The following is a 21,288-nucleotide window of genomic DNA, read 5'->3' on the forward strand; positions in this document are numbered from 1 at the left end:
CGTACATGGGTGACAGAGGGGTGCAGAGGAGTGTACATGGGTGACAGATGGGTGTACATGGGTGACAGAGGGGTATAGAGGAGTGTACATTGGTGACAGACGGATGTAGAGGAGTGTGAATGGGTGACAGAGGGGTGCAGAGGAGTGTACATGGGTGACAGAGGGGTGTAGAGGAGTGTACATGGGTGACAGAGGGGTATAGAGGAGTGTACATGGGTGACAGATGGGTGTAGAGGAGTGTACATGGGTGACAGAGGGGTGTAGAGGAGTGTACATGGGTGACAGAGGGGTGTAGAGGAGTGTACAAGGGTGACAGAGGGGTGTAGAGAAGTGTACATGGGTGACAGAGGGGTGTAGAGAAGTGTACATGGGTGACAGATGGATGTACATGGGTGACAGAGGGGTATAGAGGAGTGTACATTGGTGACAGACGGATGTAGAGGAGTGTACATGGGTGACAGAGGGGTGCAAAGGAGTGTACATGGGTGACAGAGGGGTGTAGAGGAGTGTACATGGGTGACAGAGGGGTATAGAGGAGTGTACATGGGTGACAGATGGGTATAGAGGAGTGTACATGGGTGACAGAGGGGTGTAGAGGAGCGTACATGGGTGACAGAGGGGTGCAGAGGAGTGTACATGGGTGACAGATGGGTGTACATGGGTGGCAGAGGGGTATAGAGGAGTATACATGGGTGACAGGGGTATAGAGGAGTGTACATGGGTGACAGAGGGGTGTAGAGGAGTGTACATGGTTGACAAAGGGGTATAGAGGAGTGTACATGGGTGACAGAGGGGTGTACATGGGTGACAGAGGGGTGTAGAGGAGTGTACATGGGTGACAGAGGGGTGTAGAGGAGTGTTCATGGGTGACAGAGGGGTGTAGAGGAGTGTACATGGGTGACAGAGGGGTGTAGAGGAGTGTACATGGGTGACAGAGGGGTGTAGAGGAGTGTACATGGGTGGCAGAGGGGTATAGAGGAGTATACATGGGTGACAGGGGTATAGAGGAGTGTACATGGGTGACAGAGGGGTGTAGAGGAGTGTACATGGGTGACAGAGGGGTATAGAGGAGTGTACATGGGTGACAGAGGGGTGTAGAGGAGTGTACATGGGTGACAGAGGGGTGTAGAGGAGTGTACATGGGTGACAGAGGGGTGTAGAGGAGTGTACATGGGTGACAGAGGGGTATAGAGGAGTGTACATTGGTGACAGACGGATGTAGAGGAGTGTACATGGGTGACAGAGGGGTGTAGAGGAGTGTACATGGGTGACAGAGGGGTATAGAGGAGTGTACATGGGTGACAGATGGGTATAGAGGAGTGTACATGGGTGACAGATGGGGTGTAGAGGAGCGTACATGGGTGACAGAGGGGTGCAGAGGAGTGTACATGGGTGACAGAGGGGTATAGAGGAGTGTACATGGGTGACAGATGGGTGTACATGGGTGGCAGAGGGGTATAGAGGAGTATACATGGGTGACAGGGGTATAGAGGAGTGTACATGGGTGACAGAGGGGTGTAGAGGAGTGTACATGGGTGACAGAGGGGTGTAGAGGAGTGTACATGGGTGACAGAGGGGTGTAGAGGAGTGTACATGGGTGACAGAGGGGTGTAGAGGAGTGTACATGGGTGACAGAGGGGTGTAGAGGAGTGTACATGGGTGACAGACGGGTGTAGAGGAGTGTACATGGGTGACAAAGGGGTGTAGAGGAGTGTACATGGGTGACAAAGGGGTGCAGAGGAGTGTACATGGGTGACAGAGGGGTATAGAGGAGTGTACATGGGTGACAGAGGGGTATAGAGGAGTGTACATGGGTGACAGAGGGGTATGGAGGAGTGTACATGGGTGAAAGAGGAGTGTAGATGGGTGACAGAGGGGTGTAGAGGAGTGTACATGGGTGACAGCGGGGTGTAGAGGATTGTACATGGGTGACAGATGGGTATAGAGGAGTGTACATGGGTGACAGAGGGGTGTAGAGGAGCTTACATGGGTGACAGAGGGGTGCAGAGGAGTGTACATGGGTGACAGAGGGGTATAGAGGAGTGTACATGGGTGACAGATGGGTGTACATGGGTGGCAGAGGGGTATAGAGGAGTATACATGGGTGACAGGGGTATAGAGGAGTGTACATGGGTGACAGAGGGGTGTAGAGGAGTGTACATGGGTGACAGAGGGGTATAGAGGAGTGTACATGGGTGACAGAGGGGTGTAGAGGAGTGTACATGGGTGACAGATGGGTGTACATGGGTGACAGAGGGGTGTAGAGGAGTGTACATGGGTGACAGAGGGGTGTAGAGGAGTGTACAAGGGTGACAGAGGGGTGTAGAGAAGTGTACATGGGTGACAGAGGGGTGTAGAGAAGTGTACATGGGTGACAGATGGATGTACATGGGTGACAAAGGGGTATAGAGGAGTGTACATGGGAGACAGAGGGGTATAGAGGAGTGTAAATTGGTGACAGACGGATGTAGAGGAGTGTACATCGGTGACAGAGGGGTGTAGAGGAGTGTACATGGGTGACAGAGGGGTGTAGAGAAGTGTACATGGGTGACAGAGGGGTGTAGAGGAGTGTACAGAGGGGTGTAGGGAGGTGTACAAGGGTGACAGATGGGTGTAGAAGAGTGAACTTGGGTGACGGGGGCATAGGGGGTGACAGATGGGTGGACATGGGTGATAGAGGGGTGAATAGGGGGTGGACATGGGTGACAAGGATGTGGTCAGAGGGCTGGACAATGGAGGGTGTACATGGGTGACAGAAATGGACAGGGGTGACAGAGGGTTGGATGGACATGGATGACAGAAGGGTGGACATGGGAGACAGGGGGTCAGAGGGGTGGACAAGGGGGTAAAAGAGGGACAGGAGTGACAGAGGGGTGGACTGGGGTGACAAAAGGACAGATGGGTGAACAGGAGGGTGGACATGGGTGACAGGCTAGACTACGAGGGTAGACGGGAGGGTAAACATGAGTGACATGGGTGGACAGGGGAGTGGACAAGGAGGGCAGGAGGGTGGACATGGGTGAGAGGGGGGGTGGACATGAGTGACAGGGGGGTGGACATGGGTGACGGGGGGTGGACATGGGTGACAGGGTGGTGGTGGACATGGGTGACAGGGGGGGTGGACATGGGTGACAGGGGGTGTGGACATGGGTGACAGGGGGTGTGTGGACATGGGTGATGGGGGGTGGACATGGGTGACAGAGGGCGGGTAGACATGGGTGAAAGGGGGGTGGACATGGGTGACTGGGGGGTGGACATGGGTGACAGGGGGGTGGACATGGGTGACAGGGGGGGGGGGGTTAGAGGGTGGACTTGGGTGTCGGTGGTGGGGGGTTTGGACAGGGTTGAGAAGGGGTAACAGAGGGGTGGAAAGGTTACGGCACTTTAAGCAAGCCAGCCCGCGCAGCTTGCAGTGCCACGGCAGGCACGGGAGTATGGCGCAGATGCAGTTCTTTACGCCCCAGGGCACCATTTTCGGCTCACTGCCACAAGGGAGAGGGGGACGCAGACTTACCTTCACCCCCTGCGCCGCCAGGCCGGGAGATTAAAAGAAAAAAATCACGTCAAAATCCTGTGCCACCACGGGCAGTTCATGTGCCGCGGCACCGCGGTTGGGAATCGCTGGTCTAGCAAGTGAAGGAGATGGCATGGATTTTTCCAAGCATGCCAAAAATGATTCCTTTTATTGTGGATGATGGGTTGTGTATGTGTAGGCCTGGATGGAAGTATAGTGATGGTGGATTGGTGTTACTAGAAGTAGCCAGCGTACAGCAGACGGTGTGAAGTAGAGTTATCTGTAGCCAGCAGAGAGCAGGCATTTGTGGACTAGGTATACTTCTACCCAGGCTTTGTGATACTAAATTTGGACCCTGTCTGTGCCTCACTTTCTCTCCACAGAGACAGCACCTCGCCTGCTTTCCTGCAACTGGTAACGTAGTAAAGAATTTCCACACTGCAGGATACCGTAAATAGTAAAGATAAGTTTTTTTCTCAAGCCTTTAGATCCAGCACCAGTGTCACTTGCTCCAGAGCTGCTCAGACCAGAAGGCACATTGACATCCTCCTCTTTAACCCCTTCCCGCTACATGACGTGTGCATACGTCATGAGCGGGCTCCCGCGATAGAACGCGGGGTCACACGCTGACCCCGCGTCATATCGCGTCGGTCCCGGCGGCCATCAACAGCCGGGACCCGCGGCTAATACCGGACAGCATCGATCGCGGTGATGCCCAGTATTAACCCTTCAGAAGCGGCGATCATAGTTGATCGCCGCATCTAAAGTTAAAGTAAACAGTGCCGGTTAACTCAGTGGAGCTGTTCGGGACCGCCGCAATGAAATTGCGGTGTCCCGAACAGCTTACAGGACAGCTGGAGGGTCCCTACCTGTCTCCTCGCTCTCCGAATGACTGCTCCGTGCCTGAGATCCAGGCAGGAGCAGTTGAGCGGCGATAACACTGATCAATGCCCGGCTATTGCCAGGCAGTGATCAGTGTAGAAGTTCAGTGTGTGCAGTGTTATAGCCCCCTATGGGAGCTATAACACTGCAAAAAAGAAAAGTGAAAATAAAGTGTTAATAAAGATCATTTAACCCCTTCCATAATAAAAGTCATTATCACCCCCCTTTTCCCAATAAAAAAAAACTGTGTAAATAAAAATAAACATGTGGTATCGTTGCATGCGTAAATGTCTGAACTATAAAAATATAAGGTTAACTAAACTGCACGGTCTATGGCGTACACGTAAAAAAACTCCTAAGTCCAAAATAGCGTATCTTTGATCACTTTTTATACCATAAAAAGTGAATAAAAAGCGATCAAAAAGTCCAATCAAAACAAAAATGATACCGATAAAAACGTCAGATCAAGGTGAAAAAAATTAGCCCTCAAACATCCCCATATGCGGAAGAATAAAAAAGTTATAGGGGTCAGAAGAGGACATTTTTAAACATATAGGGTCACATAGAGCGCATCCGCAGCATATTTCACACCGCGGATGCCCCCCAGCAGTCACAAGGGCGGGATCACTGCTGCAGCTGGGTAGCTCATGACTGCCGGCGTGAAATCTGCCGCTATTAGTGGACACACAAAGCTACCCAGCCGCAGCAGGGAGCTCATTATTGTGACTGTTGGCGGGCATCCACAGCATGTAATATGCTGCGGATGTGCGCCGTGTGATCCTACACATTATACATTTTTATTTTTTATTATATTTATTTAATAAATGTGTTTCTATTATTTTTTTTACACTTTTTTTTACTTTTTTTCTTTTACACTTTTTTATACTTAATTATGGACATTTATCAACGGGTTTACTCAGGTTTTCTTTTACTATAATTGTCGCAAAATTGTCGCAACTGCGACTACGTGATTTTTCGTGCGACATTTTGACTGGAAAGCGAGAAAAGCAAGTTTTCCAAATCGTAACTACGTAGTAATAATTTTAAAATGGACTACAGGTAGTCAGGTATTTATTAACTGCGACAGTCGCAACTGCGCAAAAAAAAGTCGCAACAGGGTTAAAAATTGACTAAATTTACTCCAGCTCAAACATGGAGCAGAAAAAGCTACTACCAAAGTAAAAATTGCTTACGTGAAAGAAAATTATCAACAGGCTGAAACCAGTTGATAAATAAGTCACACATAAGCAAAAAAAAAGTAAGGAAAAAATTACTAAAAAAAAGAATACATAAGCAAACATTGATAAATGTCCCTCATTGTTTTTATACACTTTTATATATTTTATATTTTTTTTAAAGCTTTGGAATACTTAGTATTCATCAGGATATCAGGACACGCCTCTGGTAGGTCCTGACAGGCAATAACCAGGGCAGACCTGGGGGTCCTTGTAAAGACCCCCGGCTGCCCAGGTAAGCAGCAGCACCCCGCGATTGTTGTGGGGTGCTACAGGAGAGAGACAGAGGGAGCCCCCTCCCTCTGTCAAAACTCCTTACAGCTTGTGGTCGCTTCCGACCACGGCTGTAAGAGTTAAACTGCCAGGACCGAAGTTTTCTTCGATCCCGGCAGTGCGGCAGGCCCCCGCCAGCCAGGGATTACACACAGCACCCCGAGATCGCGCTGCGGGGTGCAGATTTGTGGTAGCAACAGATGAGATCATCAGAGGCAGTGATTACGATGTCCCCTTATATGCTGTGGAAATATATGATTCTTCTTGTATGGGGATTGAATCCTGTACATACACACGGTCTCTCTTTATAATCCCTAACTGTCCCTATTTCTACTCTCTTTCTGATAATTTTTTTATTTGACTGTGCTACAGGGGCTGGGGGGAGGTGCACCTCCCCCCTTTCTTTACTATATTCAGCTTGGGAGATCACATATACGGGTTAGTAGATACCCCTACAAATCTATTACTTATATATGTGCTACAGGGGCTGTAAAGTTAGTGTAGTTCATAATATAGTTTCTGTACCTGTGTTTGATGGGTATCTCCTAATACTTATGTGATCTTTGCCCTGATGTTTATTTTTAAAAGCATACAAAAGGAGTGTCATCTCAGGTTTTCACAGGTTGCAGTGTGGCCTGAAACATTACATCACTGTCAGGTGTTCAAAGGAGCCCATCTGCTTCAATGGATGGAGTGACTGCTGGGTGGGCGGGAGATCATTCTACAGGGAATTGTAGTTTTGCAATTGCTGGAGGCACCCTGGTTAGAAAACACTGGTATATTGTTCACAGCACGGCATGGAAGCCAGCTCATCTGTGTTTCAATGGATGGGGGGGCTGATGTGTGGGAGGAAGAAAGGTGACCTCACACTTACAAACAAGAAATCCTGGGACTTGTAGTTGGGGGGAAGGAACTCCAACAGGAAATAGCCATTTCACAAAAAGATAGCAGCAGCGTTATGGTGGACTCAGAACACAGCCATTTAGCTCCAAGGCAAGCACAGATCCTTCCTAAGCATGTTCATTACTGTCTGGCAGGTAAGTACTAAAATCTCCTTTTGGTGGATAACCCCTTTTAAAGCACAATTGTCATCAGGATTTAGCCCCCAAAATGATGTACAGTGTGTAAAAGCTGTGAATCACAGTAATGCAGCCATACTTTTGTAATCATAATTGCTGGTTATAGGATGATGAAAACCACTTTTATCAAAAGCCAGGAACAGTCGTCTCTAAACAGTACAGCGCTCCCATTGCCTCTAAACAATATGAAAGCTGGGATCTGATTGTTGCTATGGGCAACTTCACCACTCTTCCTCTGCATAAGTTTTGATAAACTTCTCCCATAGTCTGAATGGGAATTACGAGACACTTTTCAATGGAGCCCATCGCTAAAAAGTACCTTTCATTTACAAAAATTTTTGACATGTCCAAGAGACATTTTTGATCAGCACCAATCAGAACAAGCAGGGAGAAATCAATGCTGCTGCTTCTCTCCCTGCTTTGTATCATGTGAAAGAGACATGCTCTATAGATTTACATTGCGAGTGTGTCTCAATCATGTGACACAGAGACAAGAGAGGACGCCCTAAGTGTGAACTTCTCCCATCTCGTTCTCCTAAATGGTGGAGGTCTGAACACTGAGACCCCTGTCAATCATAACTTCTGACATGTCAAAAGTTTTTATAAATGACAGTGGACATTTAAGAAAAAAGAACTCATTACTTTTGAGCTGTAATCTGACTGTTTTAGGGCAGAGTCACAAGGTGGGCATCGCAGCGTATTTCACTTAAATTTCACTTAAGAGCGAGCTCCAGGCTGCAGCCAGGTAGCTGTGTGTCTGCTCTTAGTGGCATGAAATACGCTGCAGATGCACCCTGTGTGACTTTTCCCCTAGGGTGTATTCACATGTACAGTATCCTGAGGAAACATGATGGCCAGGATTGAAACTGCATCAAATATACTCAGGATACTGTACATGTGAACAGACTCTTAGGGGGAGATTTATCAAAACCTGTCCAGAATAAAAGTTGCCCATAGCAGCAACTGGGCAACTTTTCCTTTGCACAGGTTTTGATAAATCTCCCCCTTTATGGTCTATTCACAAGCACAGTATTCTGTGCAGATTTGATGTGCAGGATTTCTGCTGCAGAATAGACCCTAAGGCTAAGTTTACACTTTTTTTTTTTCTGGCAGTTTTTGCAAAACTGCCACTGCAGTTTTTGAGCCAAAGTCAGAAGTGAGGAGAAGTATAAGTCCTTCCTTTATATGTCCTATTCCTTTTGAATACACTTCTGGTTTTGGCTCAAAAACTGCAGTGGCAGAAATCCAAAAACTGCCAGAAAAAAAACCAAGTGGAAACTTAGCCTGAGGGTACGTTCACACGCGCAGATTTTCAGCTGCGTATTTGAAAGTGGGCGGGCTCTTCTCGGTTGTCCGCAGCAGATTTTCCATGGCGGAACTTACGCTTCGGAAAATCCACCACAGTCCCTACTGACTTCAATGGGGCTTGCGGCGGATTTTCCGCAGTGTACATTCCGGCGCGGAAAATCTGCTATTGACAGCCGAGAAGAGCCCCCCACTTTCAAATACATAACGGGAAACCCGCTAAAAAATCCGCGCGCGTGAACGTACCCTAAGGGTACGTTCACACAAGCAGACCCACAGTATATTTTACGCTGCGGATCCGCCGCTTAAGGACTGCTACATGGTGCCTTTAGAGGTGCCTGCTTGGAGCGGCAACACGCCGCTACGAGCAGACACACTGAAGCCATGTGTGAGTCACCGCGCATGTGCGGTGTACTCGCACACAACGCGGCCGCTCCCCCTGCTCCATGACCTAGGCCGAGAGTTGCTGTGATGTGCGAGCATACTGCGCATGCGCGTGGCACATCGCAGTGTGTCTGCTTGTAATGGCGTATTGCTGCTCCGAGCAGGCACATCTAAAGGCACCATGTAGCAGTCCTTCAGCAGCGGATCTGCAATGTAAAATACGCTGTGGATCCGCTCGTGTGAACATACTCTAAAGCTCCAAAAATACAGACCAGAATGATGTGCTTGGATCTTTATTGAACCTATAAAATCCTTTTTATTATTAATCCTGGTTTTAGCTTCAAAAGTACATCACAAAACCTGATCCTATATGTGCAGCCTAAAATAACATGAATTAGTATTGTAGCGACAAACAAGAGGTTAATGGTGTTCACTTCACCACATGGGAATAGTCAGGAGAAGGCAGGTGTATCCTGAGGTGACATACAGCAGGTTCCGAGGGGAATTCCTGTCATGAAATCTCTTCAGTGACGTTCAGTCTATATTCAGGTGTGAAGCCGCTCCATGACAGGCTCCCGGGCACACAACAGCGCTATAGTGAGATGGCAGTTACTACGGATAACCCAGCTTCTCTCACCCTGCACGGGCACCGCGACTCACGACTCTCACCCCGCCATAGACAGCTCGCCTCACTCTCCAGAGATATTGCAGGCGAAGTCCTAGAGGTGTGTGTCGGAGCTGTGTGACTTCTCCGGTAGGTTCCTACACGACCCAGCTGGGATACCTGGCATTGTGACCCGGTGTGTGTCGGGTAGGTGCCCTCTACATGAACAGCCGAGACCTATAGGGGAGGGCGGGCCGCCGGCGTTACAACTGCTCACGTCCCCCACGGATCTCCGCGGCATTACACCAAGTTCGGCTCACTCCCCTAATTTCCGTAAGGAGAAGCACGGGGATATTTTTCCAATTTTACAGACGTTACATTGCTTGTACTTATATTTGGTGCTGCTTATATCTCTATACATATTATTTGGGCGGTTACTTGAAAGGTCACAGCCTAAACTAAAAAAAGCGCGAGGATGCCCAGAAATGATATACTTGCATAAGGCCGTTGAGTCAGAGAAGTGAACCGTGCATTCAGGCTGCAAGCTCCGCTAGTGAGGGCGCGGTTTACTTTGTAGGCGTGGTCTATGGCGTTGGTGCTTAAAACGACCAATCAACTGATTGACCGAGGCTCGTGAGGTGCGGAGCTAACCAATCACTGTCCGTGAATTGGTGGGCGTGGTCCTACTCGAGGTACCAATCGCCTGTGTGCTCCGACTGATGGCAGTTGTGTTGGGAGCGATGCTGGGAGTTGGAGTCGGTTACAGGTTAGTGATCGCCTCATGTATTGGTTGTAGGCACTCCATGATTTCTGCCCTGTGTGGACCACATGACGCTTCTTTAGTTGGTAGGTGACTGTATTGATTTGTTGGCATTGTTATTGATGTATTGGCACATGTCATCTGAGTTGGATAGATTTACCAAAACTGTCTTTCGTTGGCTATTTACAGTGTATTGTGATCGATTTTGAGCTCATGTCTTTGTTTCTGTCTCTGGGGAGGTTTATTAAAACCTGTGTAGAGGAAGAGTGGAGCAGATGGCAAATCAGGTTACTTCTTTTATTTTTCCTTTTTTTTTTTTTTTAAATGAAAGAAGCAATCTGGTTGCTATGGGCAACTGCACTTCTCTTTTCCCACACAGGTTTTGCTAAATCTTCCCAGATGTCTCTAATGTCCATTGTGTGATAGAATTTTATTAGTGTTCGTTCAGATGTTCTACACTGGCCCAGACCTAATCTGCATGGTTTTTCCAATAGTAACCAATCACAGCTCAGCTTTCATTTTACCAGGGCTCATTAACATATAAAAGCTGATCTATGATTGGTTGTTATTGGCAAATCAGACCATTTTGGTTTCAGCCAGATTGATCTCTCTTTTTTTTTTTTTTTACCATAATCAGGAATGGAGCTGACAGAGAGTCTGTTTTGGACCCAATCCTGGTTTTGGCAAATATATATATAAAATGTTTTATTGCCTCAGTCTGTGTACTTTCCGGGCAGAAGTCTCCATATGGGTTCACATACGGCTGAAATGCTGCAGATTTTGACTATCCTTTAATATTTTAAGTTGATTGGGAAAATCAGCAGCGTTTCAGTCCTGTGTGAACATACCGTACAAAGGGAAAATGGTCGCCTTGTTCACAAAACACACTCTATGGGGGAGATTTATCAAAACCTGTTCAGAGGAAGAATGGTTCAGTTGACCATAGTAACCAATCAGATCGCTTCTTTCATTTCTCTGAGGTCTTTTTAAAATGAAAGAAGCTATCTGGTTGCTATGGGCAACTGCTCCATTCTTCCTCTACACAGGTTTTGATAAATCTTCCTCTATCTCAGGAATTAAAACCTTACCACTATAGGGAAACCTTGAAAAATGGCAACCCCTACTCTTATTCCTCCTTAGGTTTCATCCAGTAATTATTTTTTAACTTTATTGGGGTTGTCGTCTGTTGAAAATCCTTCTACTATCCCTATTGTAAAAGTGACAGGTCTTCCTGCTGTTGTGTTTTGGGGAATCCTTGACCTGGTTCCATGGAACTCTACCTTCATTGGGTGCCATGATTTTGAATATGGTTGAATCTCTGTGTATGGTGACTTTGGTCTACTATGGCTTTCACGTACATAAATAGGAAACTAGCGTGGTTAAATAGGAAGCTTAGCGTCTTTGCAATACAGTTCCCATATACATTTTCAATTTGAAAACCCTATGGAACCGTATTGAAAACCGGATGCATTGACTCTCCATTGAAAACTGTATTCCAAACAATGCATCCGGTTGTGTCCGTTTTGCATCCTGTACGGTTTTGTCATTTTTTTTATTGTACCCAAAACCTACCACGGTTTTTGGTCCGGGTGAAAAACCGCATTGAAACGTGTTTTTTTTATTTATTTTTTTAACATGGGAGTCAATTGGAATCATACAGAACCGTATGTGTGTACGGTTCCATCCAGTTTTTACCATCCAGTTTTTGATTTTGCACAGTTTTTTTTTCTTAGGATCAAACAAGTGAAACTTTGTTCATAATGGAATGAAAAGTTATAAAAGTATATGTTTATTTCTTAAAAAACAGATGCAACCGGACATCATTTTTCAAACCGTATACGGTTTTTAACCATATGCGGATAAAAATTTGTACACACGTTTTGATACAGTTAAGTCCGGTTTTAAGGAATCCGTTTTTATATCAAAAACCTGATACGGAAGCTGTATTTCAAAAACGTGGTGTGAACCCAGGCTTAGCCTGTAGACTTTAGAAGTCACCCCACAATGAAGCAATCTAAAAGCTATAAGATTCAGTGCTCCTTACATATGGAGGTTCAAACTAACCACTGGATTGTCCTGGTGTGATAGTAAATGTATTTGTTTGGTCCATGTCATATGCACTTGCATTAAAAAAAAGTAGTGAAAAACACTGGGGGAGGTTTATTAAGCTATCTAATAGATTTTCTTTGGTGTCCAATCACAAGACAGATTTCATATATTAATGAGTTCTAGTAAAATTAAAACTGAGTTCTGATTGGTTGTGAGAATCTGACATAAGACAGCTTGATAAATATTCACATGTACAGGATCTGCTGCAGATTTGATGATGTATTCAATCATTTAGTTTTCATCTGCAGCAGATCGTGTATGTGTGAATGGACCCTCTAGCCATGTTAGTCTTACACAGGGTCAGACCTCATGCACACAAGGGACTAGTACATTTATAAGGTATCCGTGAACTTATTTATATATGGAAAACCAGTATTGTTTTTACTGTTATTTCTGAAACCCTTTCACGTGTCATGCAGATAGGTGAAAAGTTTTGATCAGTGCTGAGACTTAGATAAAGCCGGAAGAAGCATGGCAGTGTGCTTCACTCCTGGCTCGGCGCTCGCTCTGACACAATGCACTACAGAAACAGACGTCATTATCTTCAACGTGACAAGATCAGTACACCGGCACCGCCACTGCCACTCAAACTGAATCTCCTGCCGTGCTTGACTATTCAAAGTCCAGAACACCTGTATGCACTGACATCCCCTTTAGGGATCGACCGATTATCGGTTTGGCCGATATTATCGGCTGATAATCACGATTTTGGGCATTATCGGTATCGGCAATTACCTTGCCGATAAGCCGATAATGCCCCGCACCGCCCCCACCACACCGCGACCGCCCCCCGACCCGCCGCACTTCATCGCAACCGCCCCCCCCGACCCACCGCATCGCACCCCCCACGTACCGCCCCGGCCCCATTGCCTCCCCCATCCCCGGTTTTATTATTACCTGTTCCCGGGGCTCCTGCTGCGTCCTGCGTTACGCTGTGCGCAATGACGAGTGACGTGACGTGCGCGACGTAACGTCACCGTCAGTGCACACAGTGACAGCTCAGGAGGACGCCACCGGAGCCAGATGTAGAGTGGACCCCGGGCACAGGTAATTATAAAAAAGGGGATGGAGGAGGCAATGGGGCCGGGGAGGTGGGGGGTGCGACGCGGCGCGGCGGTAGGGGGCACGGAGTGGTGCAGTGGTGGGGAGAGCGGTGCGGCCGTGCAGGGGTGGCGGTGATAGGACCCCCGGACAGGCAGGGGGAGAGTAGCGGGTGGCGGCGGCGGTCTATGGCACCGCAAAAGCCACTGCAGTGCATTGATTTAAAGCGCCCGCTTTAAATCAATGATCTGCAGCGGTGTCGCGGGAGGATAAATAGCCGATAACCTATACCGGAATATAGGTTAAGTTATCGGCTATGGGCCCTAACCTCCACCGATTATCGGTATCGGCCCTAAAAAAAACGATGTCGGTCGATCCCTAATCCCCTTATAGGCAGTACAGGATAGTGCTCACGTGTATGGAAAATTCACAACAGGCACGATCACTATCCAAAGTAAGGAAAAGAAACGGAGCACATACCACGTTGAGAGGCCTTCATTATCTGTATGTCTTTATTGCTTCATGTCGGGATAAGCAGTACAAAGGTGAGGAGGGTGGACGGGTGCTAAGGGGGAACCACGGCTACATGCCTAATTAATTGCTTGTCATTTTATTACTGACAATAATGCTTTGGTATCCTGGGTATATCAAATTACAACAATAAGTATATTTTATGTTTATACACTGAAGATCTGCTACAGGTTTTCTGCAACTGCTCTGCAGCAGATACACATCATGTGAACATACCCCTTGTCAACATATCAGGGTTTCACAAATTTGTATTGAATCTAGAAACCAGCAAAAAATTTAGGAGCCTTTTTTTTTTTTTTTTTTTAACTATTAGGGAGGTACCACAGAGAAAAGTAACTTATCCCCCTATCCAAAGGGTAGTGTATAAGTGTCAGATAACGGGGGGTCCAACCGCTGGGACCCCCTGCAATCACCTGAACAGGCCCTGGCTTTCCAAAAGATTTTCTAGATGGTGTTCGCTGTGTGGTAAAAAGCATGTTATCTTTATTTACATGTAATACTGTACTACCCCCTGATATATTTATACATAGATATAAGGTCGCCCCTAAGCCGTCTTTTTATAAATAGCCCTAATTCCGATTTTCTGTTTTAGTACTTTAGTCCTCCCATTCCCTGTATTACTCTGGTTGCCCGTCTTTGAACCCTCCCCATCTCCACTATATCTTTCTTGTACACTGGTGCCCAGTACTGTACACAGTATTCCATGTGTGGTCTGACTAGTGATTTGTACAGCGGTAGAATTATTTCCTTGTCGTGGGCATCTATGCCCCTATTGACGCACCCCATGATTTTATTTGCCTTGGCAGCAGCTGCCCGACACTGGTCACTACAGCTAAATTTACTGTTGAAGGAGAACTCCAGCCAAAATTAAAAGGGTACTCCACTGGAAGAAAAAAAACAGATTTGTAAATGGCTTCTATTTAAAAATCTTAACCCTTCCAGTACTTATCAGCTGCTGTAAGTTCTTTTCTTTTTGAATTTCCTTTCTGTCTGAAAACAGTGCTCTCTGCTGACACCTCTGTCCATTTTAGGAACTGTCCCGAGTAGGAGCAAATCTCTATAGCAAACCTCTCATGCTTTGGACAGTTCCTGACATGGACAGAGGTAGGGCTGGGCGGTATGACCAAATATGTGTATCACGGTATTTTTTTTAACTTACGGCGGTTCCACGGTATAGAACGGTATTTTCACCCCCACCCCTCACAATCATGTGACCCATGCGCGGTGTTCAGTGCCCCCCACCAAATCATGTGACCCGCCAGCACTGTTCTGCTCCCCCAATTAATGATCAGCCCAGCGGGGTACTACTCACAGATGTCACCTTCAAGCACAGCCCTCCTCCTTTTTGTTGGGGGCCGCCGGCGATGTAACTCACTGTACGCCAGTGGTCTCCAACCTGTGGACCTCCAGTTGTTGCAAAACTACAACTCCCAGCATGCCCGGACAGCCAACGGCTGTCCGGATATGCTGGGAGTTGTAGTTTTGCAACAGCTGGAGATCCGCAGGTTGGAGACCACTGCTGTACGCTGTATCCCTATGCCCGGGCTGCAAAAGATACAGAAAATAAACTTTAAACTGACCTATGTCGGCCTTACGCTGGGGACTGGAACGCCGGACAGCCGTCAGCCTATCACCGGCCGGAGCGATGTCCCGCCCCGGCCAGTGATAGGCTGAGCCCACTGTCATGTAAGAAGCCGGCCAGTTTTGCAACATCTGGAGGTCTGCAGGTTGGAGACCACTGGCGTACAGTATAGAGTTCCAGCACCCGACGGCCCCCAACAAAGAGGAGGAGGGCAGTGCTTGAAGGTGACATCTGTGAGTAGTACCCCGCTGGGCTGATCATTAATTGGGGGGAGCAGAACAGCGCTGGCGGGTCACATAGGATTAGTTTCCACAATAACACATTCCCGAGGGGGAGGGGTACAACCGGTATTGCGGTATGGGGGAAAATTCATATCGTGCAGCCCAAAAAATTCGGTATTCGGTATGAACCGGTATACCGCCCCAGCCCTAGACAGAGGTGTCAGCAGAGAGCACTGTGGTCAGACTGAAAGGAAATTCAAACAGAAAAGAACTTCCTGTGGAGCATACAGCAGCAGATAAGTACTGGAAGGATTAAGATTTTTAAATAGAAGTAATTTACAAATCTATTTAGTTGATGAATCAACTAGGTACCAGTCCTCAAGGTATATGTGAGAGAAAGTTGGTGAAATGTAAAGAATAGATGGAGATCCAGATATTAATTGAAAAAATATAATATATTTATTAACCCCTTAAGGACACATGACGTACTGGAACGTCATGTGTCCACTCCCGATCTATAACGCGGGGCCACGGCGTGGCCCCGCGTCATAGCGGTTCGGGCCCGGCCTCTAACAACGGCCGGGACCCGTGGCTAATAGCGCGCGGCATTGATCGCTGTGCCGCGCGCTATTAACCCTTTAGACGCGGCGTTCAAAGTTGAACGCCGCGTCTAAAGTGAAACCGAAAGCATGCCGGCTAGCTCAGTGGGCTGTTCGGGATAGCCGCGGTGAAATCGCGGCATCCCGAACAGCTGACAGGACAGCGGGAGGGCCCCTACCTGCCTCCTCGCTGTCCGATCGCCGAATGACTGCTCAGTGCCTGAGATCCAGGCATGAGCAGTCATGCGGCAGAATCATCGATCACTGGTTTCTTATGAGAAACCAGTGATCAATGTAAAAGATCAGTGTGTGCAGTGTTATAGGTCCCTATGGGACCTATAACACTGCAAAAAAAAAGTGCAAAAAAAAAAGTGAATAAACATCATTTAACCCCTTCCCTATTAAAAGTTTGAATCACCCCCCTTTTCCCATAAAAGAAAAAACACAGTGTAAATAAAAATAAAAATAAACATAAATGGTATCGCCGCGTGCGGAAATGTCCGAATTATAAAAATATATCGTTAATTAAACCGCACGGTCAATGGCGTGCGCGCAAAAAAATTCCAAAGTCCAAAATAGTGCATTTTTGGTCACTTTCTATATCATGAAAAAATGAATAAAAAGCGATCAATAAGTCCTATCAATGCAAAAATGATACCGTTAAAAACTTCAGATCACGGCGCAAAAAATGAGCCCTCATACCGCCCCATACACGGAAAAATAAAAAAGTTATAGGGGTCAGAAGATGACAATTTTAAACGTATAAATTTTTCTGCATGAAGTTATGATTTTTTCCAGAAGTGCGACAAATTCAAACCTGTATAAGTAGGGTATCATTTTAATCATATGGACCTACAGAATAAAGGTAAGGTGTCATTTTTACCGAAAAATGTACTACGTAGAAACGGAAGCCCCCAAAAGTTACAAAATGGCGTTTTTTTTTTCAATTTTGTCTCACAATGATTTTTTTTCCCGTTTCACTGTAGATTTTTGGGCACAATGACTGACGTCATTACAAAGTAGAATTGGTGGCGCAAAAAATAAGCCATCATATGGATTTTTAGGTGCAAAATTGAAAGAGTTATGATTTTTTAAAGGCAAGGAGCAAAAAACGAAAATGCAAAAACGGAAAAACCCCCGGTCCTTAAGGGGTTAAAGGTGATGTTGTTCGCTGGTATCTAGTGTCCCTGCAGGGCCCTTGCATGGGACAAAAGGCGCAGCGTAGAATAGTAAAAAATGTATAAAATCAATGAAATAATAATTCAATAAAAAGAATAAAATAAAATAAAACTTGCATCTACAATTCATCCAATGTTGGCATCAATAATGATCAGTTAACAGTGTGCTTAACTGCTCAGTCTCTTATAAGCACGAAGTGATGCCGGTAGCCAAATACACTGTCAAATAGTGGCTTGTTGTAACAGTATCCAATCAATCAGCAATATCCAATCTCAATAAACAATGTATTAGCCGATGGTAGTGCAGTGTAACAAACTGTCTCACAGATTTACTTGATGAGATGTGAAGGATAACAAAGTCCGGTGCATTGCCGTGGAATGAGATTTGCCATAGAATGAGATGGTCCGCCTCTATCACATCCTATTGGCTCTCTCTTGTCACGTGACATATTTAAACGTCACGCATCGATGCGCACAGTAGTCTCAGTTTGGTTATCACAGGGAGAGGATCTCCTCTCCCTGTGATAGCTGAAGCTGCACAGAGCTCTCATGGCCTCTGTGGCCCGACAGAAGTTCACACATGTACGCAGCTCATACGGCTGCCTCATATACATTTACTGTTGATCCACAGCGCTATCGGGATCCCGATGCCCGATGGCGCTGTCATCAGTGTGCGTCCCTGCGAGCGCCCCACGCCCGCAGCTCTACTCCCCGTCCCCCCCGCAGCTGTACTCCCCGTCCCCCGCAGCTCTACTCCCCGCCCCCCCCCGCAGCTCTACTCCCCGTCCCGTTAACGCTCAGGGAGCGGGGAACAGAAAGTAGAGCTGCGCATGCGCAGTACTACTTTACCTGCGCCCGTTGCTCTACTTTCTTTTCCCCGCTCCCTGAGCGTTAACGGGACGGGGAGTAGAGCTGCGGGGGACGGGGAGTAGAGCTGCGGGTGTGGGGCGCTCGCGGGGACGCACACTGATGACAGCGGCATCGGGCATAGGAATCCCCATAGCGCTGTGGATCGCTCCCTGAGCGTTAACAGGGGACGGGGAGTAGAGCTGCGGGGGGACGGAGAGTAGAGCTGCGGGGGGGCGGGGAGTAGAGCTGCGGGGGGGGGGGAGTAGAGCTGCGGGGGGACGGGGAGTAGAGCTGCGGGGGGACGGGGAGTAGAGCTGCGGGGGGCGGGGAGTACAGCTGTGGGGGGGACGGGGAGTAGAGCTGCGGGCGTGGGGCGCTTGCGGGGACGCACACTGATGACAGCGCCATCGGGCATCGGGATCCCGATAGCGCTGTGGATCAACAGTACATGTAATAATAGAGTAAGTGTATATGAGCCAGCCGTATGAGCTGCGTACATGTGTGAACTTCTGTCGGCCCACAGAGGCCATGAGAGCTTTGTGCAGCTTCAGCTATCACAGGGAGAGGAGATCCTCTCCCTGTGATAGGCAAACTGACACTACTGTGCGAATCGATGCGTGACGTTTAAATATGTCACGTGACAAGAATGAGCCAATAGGATGTGATGGAGGCGGACCATCTCATTCTATGGCAAATCTCATTCCACGGCAATGCATCGGTGCACAGCACCACTCACCACCCTTGCGACTGCTGGTATTGCTGGTATCGGCAGAGGAGCTGTTTCGGTGATGTGGCACGGAGTTGTCAGGCCTCCGGCAGTAACGGTCTGTATCTCCTGTATCCGGCAACGTTATAGGTAGCGCTGGAGTTGTCCTCTCCGCAAGGCCCGCGGCTGGCACGGATGGCACCGGCCCCTTTAACTTATCCCCTATCCACAGGATAAGAGATAAGTAGTTGATCGCATGGGGTCTGACCACTGGGACCACTGCCATCTCTGGAACGGGACCCCAACTCTATCAGTGAAGAGCTGTTGGATCCCCGGGATCAGCTACTTATCCCATATCCTGTGGATAGTGAATAAGTTAAAGGGGTACTCCAGCACTAAGACATCTTATACCCTATCCAAAGGATGGGGGATAAGAAGGCTGATCGCGGGGGTCCCGCCGCTGGGGACCCCCTGATCGTGACGTCACAATACTCCGGCCCTGTGATCGGCAGTCATCAGACCCGGAGCGAGCATTCTCCGGGGGCTGATGGTAACGGGGTGCTGCGTCAAAGCAGTGGCGGGACCCCCGCGATCAGGCATCTTATCCCCTATCCTTTGTATAGGGGATAATATGTCTTAGCGCCGGAGTACCCCTTTAATGTTGGCTGGAGTTCTCCTTTAACTAAAACTTCTTAGTCTTTTTTAATGTCAGCTGTCCCCAATGTTTTCCCATTTAAAAAGGTACCCCGGTGGAATTTTTTTTATCTCTATCGGCTCCATTGGGCGACACAGACCATGGGTGTTTGCTGCTGTCTCTAGGACATATGACTCTATGGCAACCAAAAAAGTTTGGCTTCTCCCAGCAGCATATACCCGCCTCCAGGCCCTGAGCTAATCAGTTTTTAGCTTAGTGTCTGAAGGAGGTGGACATGGTCTGGAATTCTCCAGACCAGGTCTTATGTTTTATTATTTTCCTAGTTAGGGATGTGTTAGTTTTTTTATTCCTTTTTCTTTCATGTTTTCAGGTGGGGACTCAGGAACTTCGGCTCACTGTTTCCCCCTTGCGATTGAGGGGGCACTTACATTGCATATATGTGCTGTTAACCCCCTCTCGCCAACGGTCAGCGCCTGGGGTTGTACCTCATGGATCTGGGTCCCCCTATTCCCTGCTCCCCTCACTAGCACATGGTAGCTCGGTGTGATGCAGGTGACAAAAAGCTGACTGAAGACCTCACAGAAGACTCCATTAGGTAAGCTCTTCTGACTGAGGTGAGTATATATTCTCTTTCTCCCTTAGGTGCAGACTTGCAACCTCTAGAGACCCTCAGTTTTTGGCCCACCTCTCAGTGTCTAATGGGGCTGGCCTGGACAAGGGGCTTTATCTTTATTTCTGGGGCGAGCAGTGGCATTTTTGGATGAAGGGGCTCAGTTTATTCACATGCTTATGTGTGTGTGTGTTTTACTTATGCGGCTGACAGCCGCTGCGTCAGACTGCTGCCGGCGAATATGAGTCTCGCCCGCTCACTTCCCCGCGAGCGCATATGCGGACGACATGTGCGCTTGGGGCAAGGAGCGGGCGCCATTACTATTTTCTTCTTCGGCACTGCGGCGGCCGGAGTGGTATAGCTCCGCCCACAGGGCCGCCGGAGCTTACTGGAGGCGCGAATCGTCCTCCAATCAGCGCCGTGCGCGCGATTATAGGTGGCAGGGGCAAATCAGCAGTGCCCCTGCTCCAGGCACTCCCCTCTCTGGATATTGACTGTTTTTTTTCTCCCTCTCTATCTACACTAGAGCGGAGTTCTCCTCACAGCAGCTGCCCTGGGGACACAGACTCGGGTGAGAGAGTTCTTTTTTCATTATGTCCGTACCCAGAACTGTTCCTCCCTCTAAACAGACAACTGGAGCGTTAGTTTCCTATTTTGTCTGTAAGAGCTGTAATTCCAAAATGCCTGGTTCTGCTGAACCCACTTGCTCTGCCTGCTCCCCCTGGCACCCCCTGATGCTCTTTCAGTCCCGGTAGATTCGGCCGCCCCTCCAGCCTTGGTTTCTTCCCTATCCCAGTATATGGCTGACTTGACTCAAGTCTCCCGTTCGGTGGCTGAGGCCTCCCGTGACGTGGTGTCTGCCTTGAAGAAGTCTGCCCTGCGCCGGCCCTCTAAAGGGTCCCGCTCCTCTTCTCCACATGCTTCACTCTCTCACAAGCGTACTAGGGGTGCTTCTTCTGACTCTTTCATTGAGTTTTCAAGTAGACGTGGGTACTCCCCTCGTGGGTCCCGCCCCCCATGTCATCTAGTAACAAACGTCGCTCCTCCAGAGGACGTTCCCGGAGTCGCCGCTCTGCCTCGCCAGTGCCGCATACCCGATCAGGGTCTCCCCCCTCCTGGGCTCCTGGTGAACTGGCGTATGAGGCTTCCGAATCGGCATCTGACTCTCGGA

General features: G+C 48.1%; 1 protein-coding gene across 13 annotated transcripts in view; it reads left to right on the forward strand.

The window, feature by feature from the left end:
• Positions 1-8,960: 8,960 nt before the first annotated feature.
• The window catches only part of TEX15 (testis expressed 15, meiosis and synapsis associated), a 153,999-nt gene continuing 141,671 nt past the window's right edge, over positions 8,961-21,288 (forward strand). For 2 of the 13 annotated variants that reach the window (XM_056569470.1, XM_056569449.1), the window contains exon 1: positions 8,961-10,122. Coding sequence is in view for 1 of the 13 variants with exons in the window: in XM_056569445.1 (XP_056425420.1) it covers positions 10,080-10,122 (43 nt within the window). In the remaining 12 variants the exon portion in view is untranslated. The remainder of the gene's footprint in view (positions 10,123-21,288) is intronic. The other 11 variants (XM_056569483.1, XM_056569452.1, XM_056569493.1 and 8 more) reach the window with 7 other exon arrangements.

Source organism: Hyla sarda, chromosome 1, assembly GCF_029499605.1.
Source record: "Hyla sarda isolate aHylSar1 chromosome 1, aHylSar1.hap1, whole genome shotgun sequence".
NCBI lineage: Eukaryota > Metazoa > Chordata > Amphibia > Anura > Hylidae > Hyla > Hyla sarda.